Here is a 20,119-nt window from a genome sequence, read left to right on the forward strand (position 1 = left end):
GGTTTCCCCACTCCTACATATGAAACCAACTGGGTGACCTTGGGCTAGTCACAGCTCTGTAGAGTTCTCTCAGCCCCACCTACCTCACAGGGTGTCTGTTGTGGGGAGGGGGAGGGAAGGTGATTGTAAGCCGGTTTGATTCTTCCTTAAGTGGTAGAGAAAGTCAGCATATAAAATCCAACTCTTCTTCTCCTCCTCCTCCTTCTTCTCCTCCCCCTCCTTCCCCCTTTCCCTCCTTTCTCCCCTCCTCCCTCCAATTATGAGGGCCTTTTAATTTTTTAAAAAACTACTAAATTACAATTTTGGGGTAATGGTATGAGGTAGCATTGCCAACTCCAGGATGGGAAATTACTGGAGATTTAGGGTGATGATGGGGTTTGGGGAGGGGGACCTTGTGGGGTGTAATATCATAGAGTCCACCTGCCAAAGCAATCATTTTCTCTAGGGAAACTAATCTCTGTAGTCTGGACATCAGCTGTAATTCCAGTCCCACCTGAAGGTTGGCAACCCTAGATACTAAGAGACTTCTTAAATTTTGCATAGTTTAGAGTTAAGCATATCTTATTCTGTTCCTGGCTGCTTTATTCACAGTCAATTCTGATCAATGAAACATAAATAATTTTTGTTTCTCTTCTATCTACTCCAGTTGATAGGCCTAATTGTCCAAGTAACCCTGCAGTCTTTGAAGGGTGGAGGCTGGTGGGAGGTACAGGTTGAGTATCCTTTAACCGGACATATAAAAAACAGAATGACCTGAAAACTGGATGTTTTGAGCTGACACGCAGGCCACAGGACCTCAGCAGTGCCATTGATGGTTCAATGTACACAAAATTATTTAAAATATTGTTTCAAATTACATTCAGGCTATGTATATAAAGTGTATATAAAACATAAATGAATTTCATGTTTAGAGTTGGGTCCCATCCCCAAGATATCTCATTATGCATATTCAAATATTCCAAAGTACAGAATGATCCTAAATACGGAACACTTCTGGTCCCAAGCATTCCAGGTAAGGGATACTCAACCTGTAAAGGTAAACATGGAGAAAAGGCTACATCAGACTAGATGCTAACATTTCACCTGAAGCTGGAGTATCCTACAATATAACTGGGGGTTGGATCGTTGTGTTTTACTGCATTGTTCAGCCATTTAATTTATGGCATGTCTATAGCAATTTTGGAGCACTGGGTCAGCTTTGAGCAATAGCCAGTTGTTGCTTTTCTTCTGAAGGTCCAGGTGAGACAATAGGTTGAAAGACAAGTGGGAGTAAAACAAGCATTTTGTTGTTGGTTTTACTGCTCTGAATTTTTCCAGATACGTTTTTGTAAACAAACAGCTCCTTGTTAAGAACAGAGGAGTCTCAGATAATGTGTCTGCTGTTCCCATAACACTGATGGTGGTGGAAAGTGCCATCAAGTCAGAGCTGACTTATGTTAACCCCATAGGGTTTTCAAGGCAAGAGATGTTCAGAGGTGGTTTGCCATTGCCTGCCTCTGCATAGCTACCCTGGTATTCATTGGTGGTCTCCCATCTAAGTACTAACCAGGGCTGACCCTGCTTAGCTTCTGAGATCTGACAAGATTGGGCTAGCCTGGGCCACCAAGGCCAGGGCCCCAAATACATTGGCTTTGGGCCCAGTCAGTTCTATAGAAGCATGGAGAGAGGGGAAATGACAGAAGTAGTTTGGGGAGTTTTTTCACGTTGGGCTATTATACTCAATCATATTTTCTTTTCTCCCTCTGTCTTTGCCTAGTGCCAGCTGTGTGACAAGAGCTTCGTGAACTATTCCTACCTTCAAGCTCACATGAAACGCAGGCATTCTGAAGCCACTGAAGATGGTGAGCACTGGGGGCTTGCCCAGATATTTCCTCCTAAGCCCCCCTGTGGAGGGGAATTCAGGCCAAAGGTGGTAATGAGAAGTTGTTTTCCCTCCCTTCGATCTCACTTAATTCTGCTCCTTACTACAGCCACTATCCCACATGAGTTTTGTCTGTGCAAGACCCATAATTGCTGGCATAGATTTTTTTGGTGGTCAAAGGGATCACCTCCTCCCTTTTTCACTGTGGTGTGGAAAAGTGGGTGGATTCAACCCTGTGTTCCTGGAGCTATTTCCAGTGGTTTCCCCTTATTATTCTGTCAGATATTTTCTGATCTGAACTCATAGAGAAAGGGTTGGAGAAGTTATCTTTATTTATATTAGTTTTCCAAATGATCTAATGTTTGAACTGGTGCATAATAATAAGCTATCACTGTATAATAAGCTCTCACTGACTCAATTAGATATTGTGGTATATGATTCTGAGAAAATAGTCCACTTATTTAATTGCCCAAAGTTGGATTCAGGGATGTAACAGAGAATACCCCACTTTTAGATCAGCATACTACCTGTTGTACATAAGATCTGAAGATATAAACAGTTGAAAATGTATCTTGTAACTGAATTAGACTACCAAATGATAAACATGATTCTCATATTTGTCAAAACAAAAATTATAAACTTAATCACTCAGCAACAAAAACATGATTTACAGGAAACCTGTTGAAGTTGCACAGGGGTGGCAGGGGGTGGCAACTGACATCAACACAAACATACAAAGGTTAGGAGGAAATATAAGCATGATAGGTGTTTTCCCCAGCATAGGTAAACCACCCTGAAAGTTTTATATGTTCATTCACTATACGTTATGGTCACCGTCTAACTTAACCTATGTTTAAGTGAGAAAAATCAGTGGAATTAAACACACAACTCTGGATTGGATCCCATAAATCTGCTACCAGTGATGTTTTCCTCTGGCACAAGGAATCTCCTGAAGAGAAATTCTTAAGGAGAAGGCTCCTTAAGGTGGAGGAGAGTCTCGCCTCACCATTAGCAAAATAGATCAGCAGGATCCAGCTTTCTGTGGTGGCTTAGAGCGTGTTATTTATTTAAATCATTATGTTTTTGACATGAATTAGGACTTGAATAAAAAAGCCAAAGTTTGGAATTTCAGACTCATCATACTTATGCAAGCATTGAACTATTTGATATACAATGCCAAAAACTTAATTGATTCCCCCACCCCCAAAATGTTAAATTTAAAAATGGAAAGTGTGGATAATCTTGAGCAAGGTGCCATTTGAAATATAATATTTTTGTTTGCTTTTCTTGTCGTGACCAAATTTGTCCTGTCTTGGGTAAATAACTAATATTATTCTAAGAATGCAGGTATTCCATTCCAGAGGAGCTGTGGTACCAAGCTGATCGCAACATAAGCGTATGCAGCTGAGGCCCTCACTAATGGCCTTCTTTCTGAATCAATTTTGTAGAGCTGAAGAAGAAGAAACAGGTGGAGCAAATGGAAAATGAGATTGAAGCATTGAAAATCAAGCTGAAGGAGACCCATGCCCAACTGGAGGCTGAGAGCCAGCGTAGGGCCCAGGTATGAAACCATGAGAGTGTTAAGAAAACCCCTCAAACCTTAAGACCTTTCGGCTTGCCAGATTATAGATTTTGGCTTGCCAGATTATAGATTTCATAAGCAAAAATGTGGTAATTACCAAGTGGATTTTGCCTGTCAACCTCTGAAATCGAAGTAGTGGAAAAGAGTTATCCTTCTGTTCTTACAAAATGTCTGCTTGAATTCCTAAGACTGTCTCAGCTTTCCAACAACATAAGAATATCATGGCCATTCTTCTGCTCCCAGGTATTGGTTGGTGCCATACTGAGCACCCTAATGAAACCAACTTGGCAAGCACTAGCCATGACCATGAGGCTCCATTTATTACTCCTATAGGCCTTAGAGTAGTTATTGTCTTTTTATACAGTTTTGGTCCTTTCCTGCTTCTGGACGCTGTAAGTATAATATTTGTTTAGTATTGACCACTAGATCCTCCAGCAACATAGACATACATTATGTATCAGCCACTGGATATTTGATACCTTGGATAGGGCAACCTGTGCCTGCAGATGATTGCCATGCTATTCTCTTCTGCTTCTGGCTGTTGGTTGGTGCCCTACTTAGGATCAAACTAAATGTTACAGTTTTTTTAAGAGTTGGGTGCAGGTTCCCCAGATCCAGGTTTCCTGGACTCAACTCATGTTCTACACAGTGACTGCAAGAAACAGTTTCTAAAAAGAGGCGGGGGAGAGACAAGGGCTCCTGCCTGCCCCACCCCCAAACCAGTTTCCCATTTGAAAATTGTGCTGGGTGGGAGCCATTTCCCTGATTTTGCTGCTCCATGTGCACAGATACTCCACGTGCAGAAGTAAAATTGGGGGGAAGGGGAACTCCCCCAGCATGGTTTTCATACAGGAATATGATTTTGGGGGAGGCAGGAGTCCTTCCTCCCCATGCAGTGCCTTTTTAGAAGCTGTTCCCTCAACTGCTGTGTGGCTGCAGGTAATAGGATTTGGGTCCAGGGAACCCACACCCAACTCTTTCAAAACTATAATGTTTAGTTTGGTCCTGAGTACCCAAATGGAACCAACTTTGGAACTCCCTGTCCAGGAAGATTCATTGGTCTGTCTGTCTCAGTGTCTTCCAGCAGTGGATGAAGACTGTTTTCTTTCATTTGGCATACCCTTGATAACAGTTATTAGTCCTCCTTCCTGGTTTTGTTGTTTACATGTTTTTATTGGATCATTTTATAATTTTAAATGTTATTGTTCAGATGTTTCAATGTTTTTATGTTTGCCACCTTAGAGACCATGATCAGGTGGAAAGGCAACATAAAAATGTTTTAAATAAATAAAAAAACATAGTAAACACTGGCTCTGAGTCTCCATCCCCAGCATTTCCCTCAAAATACCTCCAGCAATTTATTTGAGTGCCTGTTGAGATGAGGTTTCTGGAAGCAGCTCCAAACTAGTCTATAATTTCAGTTCTTCCTAGCCCATTTCTCATTGTTATTTCCTTGACAGGAAGCAGAGAATATTCGCCAAAGAGAAGAAGAGGGAAGGAAGAAATTTGAAAGCTGGAAAGAGGAGGAGAGGAGAAAGTTTCAAAAGGAAATGGAGGATCTCCGGCAGCTGTTCCTCACTGAATTCAAGGACATTTCCAACAAGAATTCCAACTTGGAAGAGGTATGGTAAATGCATGGCTTTCTCCTTTCAGCATATTCTCCACTTTCCTTGAGAGCCAGCATGATGTAGTGGTTAAGAGCGGTGGTTTGGCTTGGTGGACTCTAATCTGGAGAACCAGGTTTGATTCCCCCTTTCCTCCACATGAGCGGCGGACACTAATCTGGTGAACTGGGTTGGTTTCTCCACTCGTACACATGAAGCCAGCAGGGTGACCATGGGCTAGTCACAGCTCTGTTAGAGCTCTCTCAGCCCTGCCTACCTCACAGGGTGTCTGTTGTGGGGAAGGGAAAGGAAGGTGATTGTAAGCCGGTTTGATTCTTCCTTAAGTGGTAGAGAAAGTCAGCATATAAAAACCAACTCTTCTTCTTTCAGTAAACAGGCATGCTGTTTTTAAAAATCAGGTTGCTACTAAAGTTCATAATTTAAAACTATTAAAAAATTTCTTTTGAGGAAACCTGCATTATAGGTTTTGAGATTTATGCATGGAAATACGGAAAATATATAAAGGAAGGGTTGGATTCCTATAAAGGGCTATGAATTCTCAGTCACACATAAACCACGTTCACTACAGCTTGGAAAATTTAGCACTAAACCAGAACTGCAAATGCAGAAGTCTAACAGTTTACTCCATAATTGGGCATTTAGCCAGTTTCTCTGCTGGAGTTACTACGTGGAGGAAGGCACCGGCCAACCTCCTCTGCTTGTCTCTTGCCTGGAGCTGCCCCGTGGATGGGCATGCTATGAGTTGGTTGCAACTCAACAGCACCTTCTTCTTCTGCTAATCTCCCTTGTGTGTCATTTGAACTAATAGGGATTAACATGGGCATGGAATGTGGCTATTGGGTACAATGAAATACCTGAGTAGTATTCTTCCTGGAAGGGCTGGAAGGTGCAGTCACATTATGGCTAGAATTGTGCTTCATTTAACATATGGCAGTTGCAATTCATGACTCTAGGGCCTGGCTTCTTGGACCTATTTTATTTTTTACTAGGGGCCACCCCCTGTGAGCTCCTCAGCCTAACCCCAAAATCAGCATTTGGCCATCTATATTTTTTCTGCTATATTGATATGTGTTTTCAACACAATTTTGACAAATCACTTAAGAGCCCCGTGGCGCAGAGTGGTAAGCTAGAGTACTGCAGTCCAAGCTCTGCTCACGACCTGAGTTCGATCCCAACGGAAGTTGGTTTCAGGTAGCCGGCTCAAGGTTGACTCAGCCTTCCATCCTTCTAAGGTCGGTAAAATGAGTACCCAGCTTGCTGGGGGTAAAGGGAAGATGACTTGGGGAGGCACTGGCAAACGACCTCGTAAAAACAAAGTCTGCCTAGTAAACGTCGGGATGTGATGTCACCCCATGGGTCAGGAATGACCTGGTGATTGCACAGGGGACCATTACCTTTTAAAAGAAATCAGTTACAACACCACATAGTAAAAACAAGCAGCATTTGGATTTTAATTTTATTCATAAATTTTAAACAAATATTATGGGGTTTGGGGATATAATTTAACATAACATTTCAGGTTAGCTAATATATTTATGCAATGTAAATCATTTTATTCAACAGTTTTGCATTTACGCAATATATGCTAAAGAATTATAACTAATAACAACTAATTAAATTAAAAATATGAATTAACAAATATCAAAAAATTAGCTATGGGAATGAAAGAGCAAAATGATTAATTATGGTAGTAACAGTGCATTCCTGAAGCTGGAGGCGTGGCGGCCAGGACAGCACAGCTGAGAAGCCTCCTCATAGGCTTCCCGGCCGCTGCTGAGGGAAAAAAAGCCTTTTTTCTTATATAAAAATCGGAAAAAAGGCTTCCCCCCCCCATAGGGGGTGTTTTCTTGTATAATTTTAGTATTACCGTATATACCCGTGTATAAGCCGACCCACGTATAAGCCGAGGTGCCTAATTTCTCCCCCAAAATGAGGAAAAATTAGGCACCTGCGTATAAGCCGAGGGTCGTCTTATAACCCCTCCCCCCCCCAGCAGGCTTACCTTCGCTCCAGGCCCGGCGAAGGCGGCGGGTCCCCCCCTGCGGCCGCAGAAGGCCCTCCCAGGCCTGTCCAGCCCGGGGGGAGCCGGCGGAGGTGCGGCCTTCCCGCGGCCGCAGGAGGCCCTTCCAAGCCGGTCCAGGCCGGGGGGAGCCGGGCCCGCCCGGCTGCGGCGGAGGCGCGGCCTTCCTGCGGCCGCAGGAGGCCCCCCCCCCCGGACGCTCCTGGCCGGGGGAAGCCGCGCGGGCCCGGCGGCGATAAGTTCCCCCCTCCCTCCTGCCTCCCTCTACTGTATTGACCCGCGTATAAGCCGAGGCCAGCTTTTCCAGCCCTTTTTTTGGGCTGAAAAACTCGGCTTATACGCGAGTATATACGGTATCTCAACATGACCTATTCTGTTAGTGTTTCTGGCAGTATTTTCTGTTAGTAAATGTTGTTATTTTATGTGAGTGATGGGTTTTTTCCCCCCTTAGCTTTTGTTTTTGGTTGTCCTGTTATGGTTTTTGCCTTGAATGTTTTTAAGTTCCTTTTGTTAGGAGTATCTCTGTTTATATTGATGTGTACAGTTCTGAGGGTTTGATAGCTTGGGATAGTTGTCCATTAACCGCTGCAAAGCTTTTTGGATACTTTTTTTTTTTTTGCTTAAGAGGATGGTTGCTCTCGAAATGTAATGTACACAAAGGTCCCCCCCCCCCGTGTATTATCTGAAGATGGTTTTTTGGCTTGTTGACTGCTTTCTTTTCAGGCTTCTGAACCACGGTAGAGATACAGGTTGCTGACTTTGGAGTGGCCTTTAGAGATCCTGTTAATTTAGTCAGGTACTGGTTATTTTGAAAGAAATGTCCCTAGGAGTCTCAGTTGTGGCTGTTCTTGTTGGCAACCCTGCTGGTTGTAAAGAGGAGACACAGGGTACTTTCATTGTACAGGTGGTGTCTATCATCTTTTTAAAGCTGAGGCAGATTTGTGACTGTTGGTGCTGTTTGTCCTGTCAGGTACGTTTGGTTTTATTTGAGACTGGTTATTGTGACAGTAACAGTGCATAGCACCCCTCAGCACCGTCTGTAGGAAAACATGTCTGCCTTAGGCACTTCTGTTTTCTTTCTTTTACAAGCCTTTCAAACAGCCCGCCATCTACATCTGTGTAGGAAGATGCAACGTACACCTCAAAGAGTTTCAGTGGTTGCCAAGACAACTGTTGACTAAGGACACTGTAGCAAAGAAAGGAGTGGTTTTTGAAGTATAACTCAGAGATTTTGTTAAACCCCCTTCGTTTTGTAAAGGAGGGGATATTCTGCACTCTCCCTGTCTGTGCTGCCTTTACCTTCTTGGCTTCTAGCAAGTAAACCACTGCTTCCACTGCAAATAACACAGGAACGTTACAATTCTCATTTTTGGCCCTGCAGCTCCTATGATCATCCTGAAAATGGTGGCCAATTTTGAAACTCGTAGCTTTACTCTCTGATTATTTATGCCTGTCACAAACAGACATGCACATCCCTTTATTATTATAGATTTTATTTTTTTAATATGGTTTGTTTTTAACATGTTTTTGAAGCAGAGTGCGGGCAAGTTGATTAAAATATGCAATAAATGCATCAGAAAAACTGTGATATCTATATTAGTCCAGCACCAGTTCTTGTTGTACTGGTGCTCTGTCCCTCAGGAGTTCTCAAACTTTGTCCCAGCAAACATCTCTAAGAAACAGAACCAAAGGAAGCAGACTGTATACTAAGGAAGCTTTTCCCTTGGTCCCTTACACCATTCCTAAGTACAGAAAACTGGGGAGGCATGGATCCAGTTATAATGATATTTGTGGAAGATATCTACATTCAATCTCTTTTCCCAATGAAGAGAGAACCTGAAACAGGCTGTGAAGTGCTTGTGCCCCCCCTTCTAGCAAATACATCCATAGTGAGGCCTGCGTCACACAGCCTCCCTGGCTGTTGTGTTTCAACTGCAAACCTACTTCAGAGATGCCCTCTGACACTGGCACTTTTTACATATACCATCTACACTTTCTCCAGAAACTTCATGAACTGCAGGTCAAAAATATAGAAGTCTCCAATCTGGGAATATTGAAGGAAGATGACTCCAATGACAAGCAGCAATGGAGCAAGACACAGAGAGAACTAGAGGAGGTGAAGACCAAGATAGAGCAACAGGTAGGAAGGCACAGTGGATTTGATCTACTATGTGGTCTACAGGGTATTCATTTCCTGCTTTTTTTGTGTATAATGATTAGCTAGGCTAATATATGTATATAAATGTCATGTCAGGGGAGACTGTCACCCTTCTGAAAGGGAATGTTACACAGCAGGCAAGTTGCCAGTGTTCTTCGTAGGGGCTGGATGCCATGGATTTGTTCCACTAATGGCAGCGGTTACCTCTGGCACACAGATCCTTTTGCAAACGAATGAGGACCTTCCACCTGAGGAAGGCTCCGTGCATCAGAGGAAGGTGCCAGCAATAGGAGAACCGATCTGCATGATCCAGCCCACTTTCTTCAGAAGATTGGTGTATCAGAAAGGCATGACTGAAAAAGATTATCTGACCTTACATTAAAGTAGCTTTACACTGTATGTCAGACTTCATTCATATTTCAGATTCAATGCAAAGACTGGAGAACTGAGGTAGCATATATTTACGCACTCTTAGTGACAGAGGATACCATGCCGTAGCTGTGAATAAAAATTGGGGCATTTTTTACTTTGTCAGAAATTACAGTGGAAGAAAAGGTTGAATGAACTTCAAAAGGCACACCAGATGGAAAAGGAAGAGGTATGTACACCATAGAGGATTTTACATAGCTTTCTCATCAAAAGGCTGTACCCAGGGCAGATGGGTCAATTTGCGCAGCTCGCTTTTTAAAAAGACACATCCATCTTGGTCACCATCCACATCAGACTCCCAAATGCAGTGCCTTTCCATCATTCTCTAATATGATTTAACTGGAATCTGGTGGAGAGGGAAGCTTAGTAACAACTTATACTTTTAACAATTGTAGTCTACCTTTTCATACTAAAGAAGCTCAAGTTTACAAAAATGAAGCTGAAAAGGCGTTTCAAAATCTAAAAGCAAATAATTCAAACATCCTCATAGTACATGTATACTAGTTGTTTATGCTAAATATGTTTATGCAAGGTGCATTGTTAGTGGAGAAAGACAGACTCAAGATATTATTTAATAAGTACATAGGAAATACATTGTATGTGTACATTTGGAATGTTGAATCCTCACTGGAAAACCAAATGCCAGTGCAGTCCTATTTAGCTGTGAATGTAGTAAATGTAGATCATTATACTGTACCAAGGAAGTTTTATTAATGCAAAATGATAATTCTCAAACCTCTATATTACTTGCTTTCTCCTTCCAGCTGACGGGAGAAAACGAGAGACTGCGGGCCTCCTTGTCCACTGACCAGTGGAAAATGGCTGAGCACAACAAGCAGCAAATTGCAACATTCACTGAAAAACTCAGGGAACAGGCCAAGATCATCCAGTCTCAGGAGAAAACAGTAAGTTTACTATGATCTCCTGGCCACAGCCATGTTAAAAGCTCTCTGTTTCCCCCCTTGAGGCTCAGCCATGCAGAGTAGGGCTTTTGAATCTTGATCTGCAACCAAAGTAGGTCATGGCTTTTGAGGCCCATTCTGCTGTGAGAGCCCCAAGCCACCCAGTCAGCAAAATCACATGATGCAGCTGTTGCAGGAATGAATCTGTAGCCACTTCAGATTACAGGTGGGGAACCCACATGTCTGAATGTTCCCTTGGTACAAATTTGTCCCGTATCAAACTGATTCTGGTAATCAGGTTGCTGTGAAGGAAAGAACATACCACACTACAATGGGTTTTATGCTGGAGCACCACTTAGAGATTCTGGCCCCTTTATCCCATTTCCTAGCATAAAGTATACAGCACACATGAGGATCACATGGGGCTCTGTTTTGAAATTATTCTTGATTGTATAAATGTTGATAATAAGTTAGCAGTTACTATTGTAAACAAAAGCTGGTCTTCTAATTATTATTTTTTGCCTTGCAGATTAAACGTCTGTCTTCTAGCAAAGCCAGAGGTAATGTCCAATAATGTGGAATTCCCGTCAACATGAGACTGTTCTTTCTGTCTCTTTATCAGGTGTATAATACATGGGCAAGTTTAGTCAGGTGGATAAGGAAATTCTGCAATGACCATATCTTCATTCAAAACACACAGTGGAGTTAATTATCCAACTCTTGTTCGAAGGCCATTTCACCTCTGATCTCAGTGTCTGAGGCATTAAAATTGAATCAGAAGCCTAGAAGCAAGAAAAGCCCAATTTATTCCAGAGTTACTTGCTGTTATAAATAGTGACAACTACAGATTGTTTTCTGGAGACTAAGGTTTCTTGCAGCACCAGTACAAACCACACATCGAGGATTAATGATTAATAGCGGCTCTACAGTTGCACACTATTGGCTGATTAAAAGGAGAAATGTCATTAGAGCAGAACTGTAAGGGCGAGTTTCTTTAGTCAGACTTTTCATTATGATGCTAAGAGGCTGAAAGTCCTTAATTGTCTCTAGAGGTTTAGTAGACAATAAGGATTATTTCTGGAATGAGAGCAACCTCTCCTTTCTTCTCTGTTATTGGTAGAGCCCAGCATATTGACTGGCAGAAAATGCAGTCCAACGATACATTAATCCTTGATTATTATTTTTTTGCACTGTAAAGAAAAACTGAAAAGTCTGGAAATAATTTCACATGTTGCCAATTTAAAAGTGTTTTGTGCCCTCTGCTGCTGGTGGTAGGCATGTATGAAAGACCAAAATATTAAATCCACTTGTATCAGGTTTCAAAATCAACTGATAGCCCAGCAAGGAGTTGGCTTTACACAGATATTTTTGTTTCACCTGTAGGCAAATGCATTTATGTTTGCAGCACAGTTTTAGTCCTCTGCTCATCATTTCCTTCCATACAACTGTACACATGTGTTGGGAGAGGGGCACCAAATGCCTGGCCAGCCTTCAGCTATGTCTTTTCAAGGTCCAGTGTGGACAAGAAAGAAAAATTCACGCCTCTGGTCTGCTCGGTTGGCCTGACTCTGTCAGCCTGTCCCACTATCATACAGCGAGCCAAAGGTGGTGGGGCTATCACTAGCAACATGGGACCCATGGTCATCCCTATCTTCTTGCTCCCCTCCTGTTAGGCCCCCTGCTTATTTCAAGGAGCTGGTTTTAACTAAAGTGGGTGAAAGTTCCTCAGTGATCATTAATGTGCTTGAAAAAGCATGTGATTTTTGACCTTGAAGAATTATTATTAGTGCTGTTCCCAAGATTATGTAATAGCAGAAATCAGGTTTGCTTACTGTGATTCTGTCAAGTAGGAATTTCAGTAAGAAGTGTTTACTGAAATCTGCAATCATTGTTTTCGTTCCTCAAAGTTCCTCATCTAGGAACTTTTTAGTTATTTCATGCCTGTTGGTGTTTCAAAACCCAGTCCTGCGTATTTGTTGCTTAATGATGAAGTGGTTTCATGTCATTGTGTTTTAGTTCTTAATGAAAAGAAGTGGATTTTTTCTGGAAGATTGAAGATGTGCTATGCTGCATCCAAGAACAGGTGTACACAGTGCTGGCACCATCAGACAGAATTTGAATAATGCGCTTCATCTTTTTTTGCAGAATTCCAGGAGGCATCTGAGGCTCAAAAAACTGAAGAGTCTACTGAAGAAGGTATTTTTCACCTGTTTTCGTTCTTGGTGTTAACCAGGTGTTTTATTTCAAATTCAGCATCTCCCAGCAAAGAAAAAAGGAAGGGTGCTCTAACTGTAGGGTTTCCAGCAACACAAGAAAAAGTATTACATGCCAAGGCTTCTTACAGATTGAGAGTTTTGCTCTGTGCTCCCCACTCCCCAAAAAAGGGGTAGTGGTTTTGGGGGGGATTCCACACAACATCTTCATGCAGTTGCCCACCTTTCAGATTTTCCCTGGCTTCAATGTGTTTTTTCCCACACCTGCTTTAGTACTACCTTTCCAGAAAGCTCATACTCAAAGCAAGTTTGGGGAGAGTTTCCATGAGAAGGTGTAAATTTCTGCACCCACCTGCCCACATCTGATGCCATTTTGTCTTTTATTTCCCCTCCTTCCCACCATTCCTCCCCCATTCCTCTGGTGGGCTTTTTGCTGGGTTGTTTTTAAATCTACAACCCCTCCCCATGCACAGTGTCAATGAGAGCACAATGGGGAGTTGTCCTTATATGGAAGCAAACTTAATTGTAATAGTCTTGCTCCCTGTTGATTGACTTGCTCCCTGTTGATTGACATTTAAGGGGTAAACTGATAGCCATATTTCTTTCTCTGAAGTGATAAAGCTGGCTGAAAGAGATCCAACCAACAGATATGTAATCTTCCTTTATATTAGACCTGGTAAATAAAAACAACTGTATTTGAGTTCTGTGGGACAAACAGCAGAACATTTCAAACACCTGGTTGCCTGAAATAAAATTTTAGATAGTAGCTTTTTTCAGGGATATGAAAATAATACCAAAGCTTTGGAGTATTACAAATCACTTGAGATTTCCCCCTCCCATTTTAGCCATTTTCCCCCTCTGTAGAACTGGAAGATACTCTGGATAGGAAGAAAAGGGTACTAGAAGCATTGAGGAGGAATCCAAACTTACTGAAGCAATTTCGGCCAATTCTGGAGGAGACGCTGGAAGAGAAACTGGAGAGCATGGGAGTGAAACGGGTAAGTTCCTAGACAGTGAGAAAGGATAGCTCTCTTCCCTTTGGGACAACTTTGGACTTCTAATGGCAAACTTTACCAAGGACCACAGTACCTGCTTAAGTATCCAGCAGTTAAGAGTGAAATCTTATTACAAGTCTGTCCCCTCCACACTGGCTGCGCTTCCTTCCTTCAGCATTAGGAATCTTCGTGTGTGAGATATGGCTTGTGAAAAGGAGACAATATGTCTCCCACAGACCCCCACCCCCCAAGCAGGAAATCAAGGGAACCTGATACTGCATAATTTATTTTCATGAAGTACTAATTAAGCAGCATTCTGTCCAAGTTCCTCTGGGGTCCAAGAAATGCTTTTCCTCAGAATACTTGCAATGACTGTAGCATAAGAACATGTTGTAATTTCTCCTTGTGTCTGAATTCATAGAATTATAGAGTTGGAAGGGACCACCAGGGTCATCTAGTCCAACCCCCTGCACAATGCAGGACATTCACAACTACCTCCCCCACACACACCCAGTGACCAGAAGATGGCCAAGATGCCTTCCCTCTCATCATCTGCCTAAGGTCACAGAATCAGCATTGCTGTCAAATGGCCATCTAACCTCTTCTTAAAAACCTCCAGGGAAGGAGAGCTTACCGCCTCCCAAGGAAGCCTGTTCCACTGAGGAACTGCTCTAACTGTTACAAAATTCTTCCTAATGTCAAGACGGAAACTATTTTGATTTAATTTCAACCTGTTGGTTCTGGTCTGACCTCCTGGGGCAACAGAAAACAACTCGGCACCATCCTCTTTATGACAGCCTTTCAAGTACTTGAAGATGGTTATCATATCCCCTCTCAGTCTTCTCCTCTTCAGGCTAAACATACCCAGCTCCTTCAACCTTTCCTCATAGGGCTTGGTCTCTTAAGACAGAAGAGTTGGAATGAAGAAACAGAAGATCAAGCTGCCAAAAACAGGCAGTGTCATAAGTATGTGAACTCTAGGGTAGTGATTCAGCCTCACAAATTGGCAATTATACCCTGATCCCCTGGGCTGCATACTGATGTTTGCCAGTCTTCCCTTAGGAAAGCGAAGAGCCTGGACAGAACTGTTCACCCATTCACTTTGCCAGGTTAATTCTGTTGATACAATGGGGCTGACATTTGGACACTTTAGATCATCAAGGCCTGAAGGAAACTAATGAACTTGGAAAACTATATCCCAGTACACTAAACATGGAAAGGAGGAGGACGCACAGAGAACTCTCTAAAAGTATATAGTTTGTGCACTTTATTGATCTGTTTGTGGATTGAGACTCCATATTGGAGGATGACAGCAATGACAGACCTTTGTTTAAACACCAACCAACCCAATCATGCCAACTACATTTTCGCTCAAATCCAAGGATCTGCTCACAAAGCATGCATGGCATAGCCTCCATCATCCAGCTTGGAAGGGCTTGTTCAGCAGTAAGTGAGTGACTCAGTTTTATATCCAAACCTATACTGACTGACTGCATATAAGTCATTAATTCCCTAGCAGTCAAATACAGGGGACGATGAACAACTTCTAAAGCTGTTTTCTCCAGGTCTTGGGAAAAGATCCTTTGACCCATATAGAACAGTCTTAATTATGTTCCCCAAAGAGCTCTTCATTCTGCTGGAGAAAATCTGCTGGTGATCCCTGGCCCGAAAGATGTCCAGATGTCCTCAACCAGTGGAATGCTCTTCTAAGTGAGATCTGGGCCCTGCGGGACTTAAATCAATTCCTCGGGGCCTGCAAAATGGACTTGTTCCGGGTGTATGGTTGAGTGCAGTAACAGTTTCTATCCTGCTAGCCTCCCTTCTCTTCCTTCCCTCGCTTCTTCCTATACTGCTGGGATGTATAAATGTTGATTTTAATTTATGTTTTAGCTTAACTTATATATTGTATTAGTTTTAACTGTGCAACAATGTGTAAGCCACTCTGAGCCCGACTCGTCAAGATAGAGCTGCCTAAGCATCTAATAAATTGTTGTTGTTGTTGTTTAACTGACAGTTACAGTCACAGATTCTAATTAATGCATATTACTTAAGTAATTGACAATGTATCCTATGCACAGATTTTTCAGGGTAAGCCCACTAAAATCAACTGGTTTAGACTGGACTAACTGCACAGGGTTGCACTGACAATTTATGTTAAAAATTTTGACTAGCCACAAAAACATTAAAATCTTGTTATCTGAAACAATCCACGACAGCTGTACCAGTTGCTAGCTCAAAAGACAAATACATTATTGTTGACTAAGGGTACATATAAATTTCAATTTTATGTTGTAACGTACATGAGAGGATCAATACGTGCGTTGTCAGGGACCAAAAAAGTTGTATGGAGGGAACCTATTATAAATTTTCCACAAATTATTTTTGAACATTTTTGGGGGTAGGAATTGAAAATAAAACTGTTTTTCTCCTGTTTGGCTATATTTTTATAATGGTGCATTTAACATATTTTTCAGTGGAACATTTTAACAAGCTTGTTTCTTAATGTTATAAATGCAGAGATAGCACTAGTAAACTGAATAGATGAACTGGGGTTGTATTTAATCAGTTAAACGTATTGTGAGAATCGGGAATGAAAAATAAATAAATTGTTTGGAAATATTCCCAGTCTACATAGCCCGGAGTCACTGAATTAAATGAAACATTAAGCTCAATAAACTGTAAATTGTACTTTCAGTTTGGAAGAGCAGGGGCAGATAATAGGTGGTCAGCATACCTGAAGCTGCCTATGCGGAGTCCCTCTATCTTGTGACTGTATAGAATGACTCAAGGAACAAAGAACCCAAACAGTGTCATTGTAGGTGATAAACTAATCCTTCCTGAATTGTCTTGCTATGCCTGAAGAAGCAGTAAGGAGGACAATTGGTGATTTTCCCAAAATAAATAAATTGAGTTTTGAGTCTCTTCTGCTGGTAATGGCTAAAACTTACTAGGTTTTCTCCAATGAAAGGTACCTGAAGTTGCTATTAAGTTATGTCCCTTGTGACTTAAAGGAGAATTATGCCACATGATTTATGTTGATCATGATTAGTTTTCTTACAGGGTATGAAAGGTATCTCATCTCAGAGCTATAAAAACTTGAAAGGTGTGATAAAAACCCAACAGCAGCAGAAAGCCAAAAATTTTCCACATCTCCTCACACTAAGAGGCAAACTTGAGCAAACACTGAAAGAGAAACTTCACTGGAGTCAGAAGGATGAAAATGGTATGTCAGTGCCATTCTCTGGAATATCAGGTAAAGTTTCATGATACGATTGTTAATTCCACAACTCTAAACACATTTTATTTTGTGTATACTACTCACTCTTCTACAGTTTTAAAGTGGTTTACAATATTTTTAAAGAATAAAAATGCTTTAATTGGTAGATTAATCTGTTCAGTGGAATCTAAAGATGCAAATGCTTCCCTGAATAATAAAAGTTGATGGTCCACCCTTTTTTATGTAAGTATTAAGCAGGACTAACTCTGCTTAGCTTCCAAGGTCTGACAAAATTGGGCTATCCTGGGCTATCCAGGTCAGGGCACAGAAATATTAAAGCACATAAATTTACTAATGTGGGAAGTACTCCAAAGCATTTAGGGTCAAATAACATTTATATTGTGGGATCTGTCATTGGATCTCTTGTACTTATACAACAACCATGACAGATGCTATTTGGATTGGAGCTACAACCCTAGGATTGGGAAGTAATGCTTTTCCTCATGCCATTTCTCCAGAAGATATTGGCTCATCCGAGTGCTGTTAGTCCCAGTAAGTGGGGGCGGGGGGGGGGAAGCAGATATGATATGGTAATCTGTCTTTTTCCTTATAGGGAAACAACTTGATTGTAGGGACAGTATTTATCAGGGTAGAGGAATTGGCAGAAAATAGTGAATATTGGCAGAAAATAATGAAGATTTGAAACGACTACTGCTGAAAGTTAAAAGAGAAAGTGCCAAAGCAGGACTACAGCTGAACATCAAGGAAACAACAGTAATTACTACAGGAGAATTACACAACTTTAAAGTTGACAATGAGGAAATTGAAATTGTTCGAGACTTTCTATTCCTTGGCTCCACCATCAACCGAAAGGAAGACTGCAACCAAGAAATTAGAAGGAGATTGAGACTGGGAAGGGCAGCATGAAGGAGCTAGAAAATATTTTGAAGTGTAAGGATGTGTCACTGGCCACCAAGATTAGATTAATTCATGCCATCGTATTCCCTATTACTATGTATGGGTGTGAAAGCTGGACAATTAAGAAAGCTGAGAGGAAGAAAATAGATTCCTTTGAAATGTGGTGTTGGAGGAGAGTGTTACAGATTCCGTGGACTGCCAAAAAAACAAATCAGTGGGTTATAGATTAAATCAAGCCTGAACTGACCCTAGAAGCTAAAATGACTAAACCGAGACTATCGTATTTTGGTCACGTCATGAGACGACAAGAGTCACTGGAAAAGACAGTCCTGCTAGGAAAAGTGGAAGACCCAACAAAAGATGGATTGACTCAATAAAGGAAGCCACAGCCTTCAATTTTTCAAGTTCTGAGCAAGGCTGTCAAAGATAGGACATTTTGGAGGACTTTCATTCATAGGGTCACCATGAGTCAGAAGCGACTTTATGGCACTTAACACACACACACACAGAGAGGAATGAGGAGAGAGAATTAAACCACTCAGTTATCATGGCACTGATTCAGATTGAACTCTTGTAATTGTAGCTGCTTCTAAAGGATAAAGCAAAAGACAGGAGAGCCAATCATGGATCTCCAGTGTAACATATAGCTTGGCCATTCTTTGAATACCTTAGGGGAAAGGGTACAATTGGTAAACCCTACACGATCCAGAATATTCACTAAAAAAAATACTTCATTTATACTGTGCCTTTTCCCCCAATGGGGACCCAATTTGGATTACATAGTTCTCCTCCCCTCCATTTTATCCTGGCAACAATCCTTTGAGTGAGATTAGGCTGAGAGAGTGATTAACCAAAGATCATCCAGCAAGCTTCCATGTCAGAGTAGGAATTAAACCCTAGGTCTCCTAGTTTTTAGACTGACACTCTAACCACTACACCATGCTTGCCTCTATTCTGGTTCTCTCTTTTACATTAATCATGACAGGATATTCTCATAGCTCAAGGGAAATGTAAGCTTTGCATATCAAAATACACTTGGCTCTTCAGTGTCATGATGACAATAGTCCTTTCCACTATGGTTTCTAATATACTCTCTTTCTTTTCAGTTAAAACCCAAAGGAGCCCACGTTCCCCACTTCGCGTTACATCTTCTAAATCCAAAAAGCTGCAAGCTGAATTGCAGCCATATGCCTTTGAAGTGCCTAAACCAGCTCCTCGGAGCAAAGTCAGCTCCATGACTAATTCACTGGAGACCCCCAGGCTATCTTCTCCAAAGCAAGTCAAGAGCAATCCCCTTTCCCCTCAACCCCCTGCTGTCCACCATCATAGGTGAGTTCCATGTTACCCTGTGCCCTAAAAAGAGCACTTCCCCTCAGACCTTGCACTTAGCCCTCTGGGATCTGACAAGTTGCCATCATGGCGTAGTGGGAAGGCCCACCACCACCAATCCCATACAGCAGCACAGTTGAGAAAATTTGTTTCTCTTAATTTTTCATCTGGTACATTTCTCCAGCACTTCACCTTTCAGCTCTGAAGAAGAAGAAGAATCAGAGGAAGAATCGAGCTTTACCTCTCCAAAGCTCAGAGCCCTCAAGACAAAACCAGATCCTCCCAAAGTGACACAGAATGAAGAAAGTGACTGGGATTCATCTGACATAGAACCGTCTCAGGGGAAAAGCAGCACAGGAAAGGTTCTCTTCACTGCAGCTACACCTTCAGGTGAATCATAATAGTGTCTCGTAAGCAAAGAAAGTCAAGACAACTCCCCATGGTCCCTTCCGCAGGGTTTGGTATTGATGCTGTGGCCTTATCACCAGTGTTTGGCCAAGGCTGTTCTTTAGTTCTGCTGTTGTTGCCTAGACGTTCTTTGGTATAGTCTGGTAGAACAAAGGCTCTCTGTGCTAAAGAGTTGGAATGGGATGCAGTTATATTATGGAGTTGAGTGGTAACTTTGTTGGAATGTTGGCAAGGTCAAGATTGTAGCATATATGAAATGCTGACGAGGCTTCTGCTTCTCTGACATATCTCTGATATGAGGTTTTTCTAGTGTGTGAACTTAAGCAATGGTGAGATGGTGCCCTGATGAAATTCTGAGACTGACCTGTGATAGATATGAACAATTTAATCTGCACAATGCTTTGCAAAGAGAGCAGACTGAGCTGCTATACCATCTTGGCTGTCATCATCCAGAACCAAATG

At 41.9% G+C, this 20,119-nt stretch overlaps 1 protein-coding gene across 1 annotated transcript in view; it reads left to right on the plus strand.

Annotated features, from left to right (window-relative positions):
- Positions 1-20,119, plus strand: part of DZIP1L (DAZ interacting zinc finger protein 1 like) — a 41,034-nt gene that overhangs the window by 10,663 nt on the left and 10,252 nt on the right. Inside the window, exons 4-15 of the mRNA XM_056850422.1 lie at positions 1,757-1,841; positions 3,310-3,422; positions 4,904-5,065; positions 9,091-9,228; positions 9,782-9,844; positions 10,440-10,580; positions 11,107-11,137; positions 12,723-12,773; positions 13,655-13,788; positions 16,846-17,038; positions 19,027-19,249; positions 19,434-19,639. Coding sequence (XP_056706400.1) covers positions 1,757-1,841; positions 3,310-3,422; positions 4,904-5,065; positions 9,091-9,228; positions 9,782-9,844; positions 10,440-10,580; positions 11,107-11,137; positions 12,723-12,773; positions 13,655-13,788; positions 16,846-17,038; positions 19,027-19,249; positions 19,434-19,639 — 1,540 coding nt within the window. The remainder of the gene's footprint in view (positions 1-1,756; positions 1,842-3,309; positions 3,423-4,903; positions 5,066-9,090; positions 9,229-9,781; positions 9,845-10,439; positions 10,581-11,106; positions 11,138-12,722; positions 12,774-13,654; positions 13,789-16,845; positions 17,039-19,026; positions 19,250-19,433; positions 19,640-20,119) is intronic.

The sequence above is a fragment of the Euleptes europaea genome, chromosome 5 (assembly GCF_029931775.1).
Source record: "Euleptes europaea isolate rEulEur1 chromosome 5, rEulEur1.hap1, whole genome shotgun sequence".
Classification (NCBI taxonomy): domain Eukaryota; kingdom Metazoa; phylum Chordata; class Lepidosauria; order Squamata; family Sphaerodactylidae; genus Euleptes; species Euleptes europaea.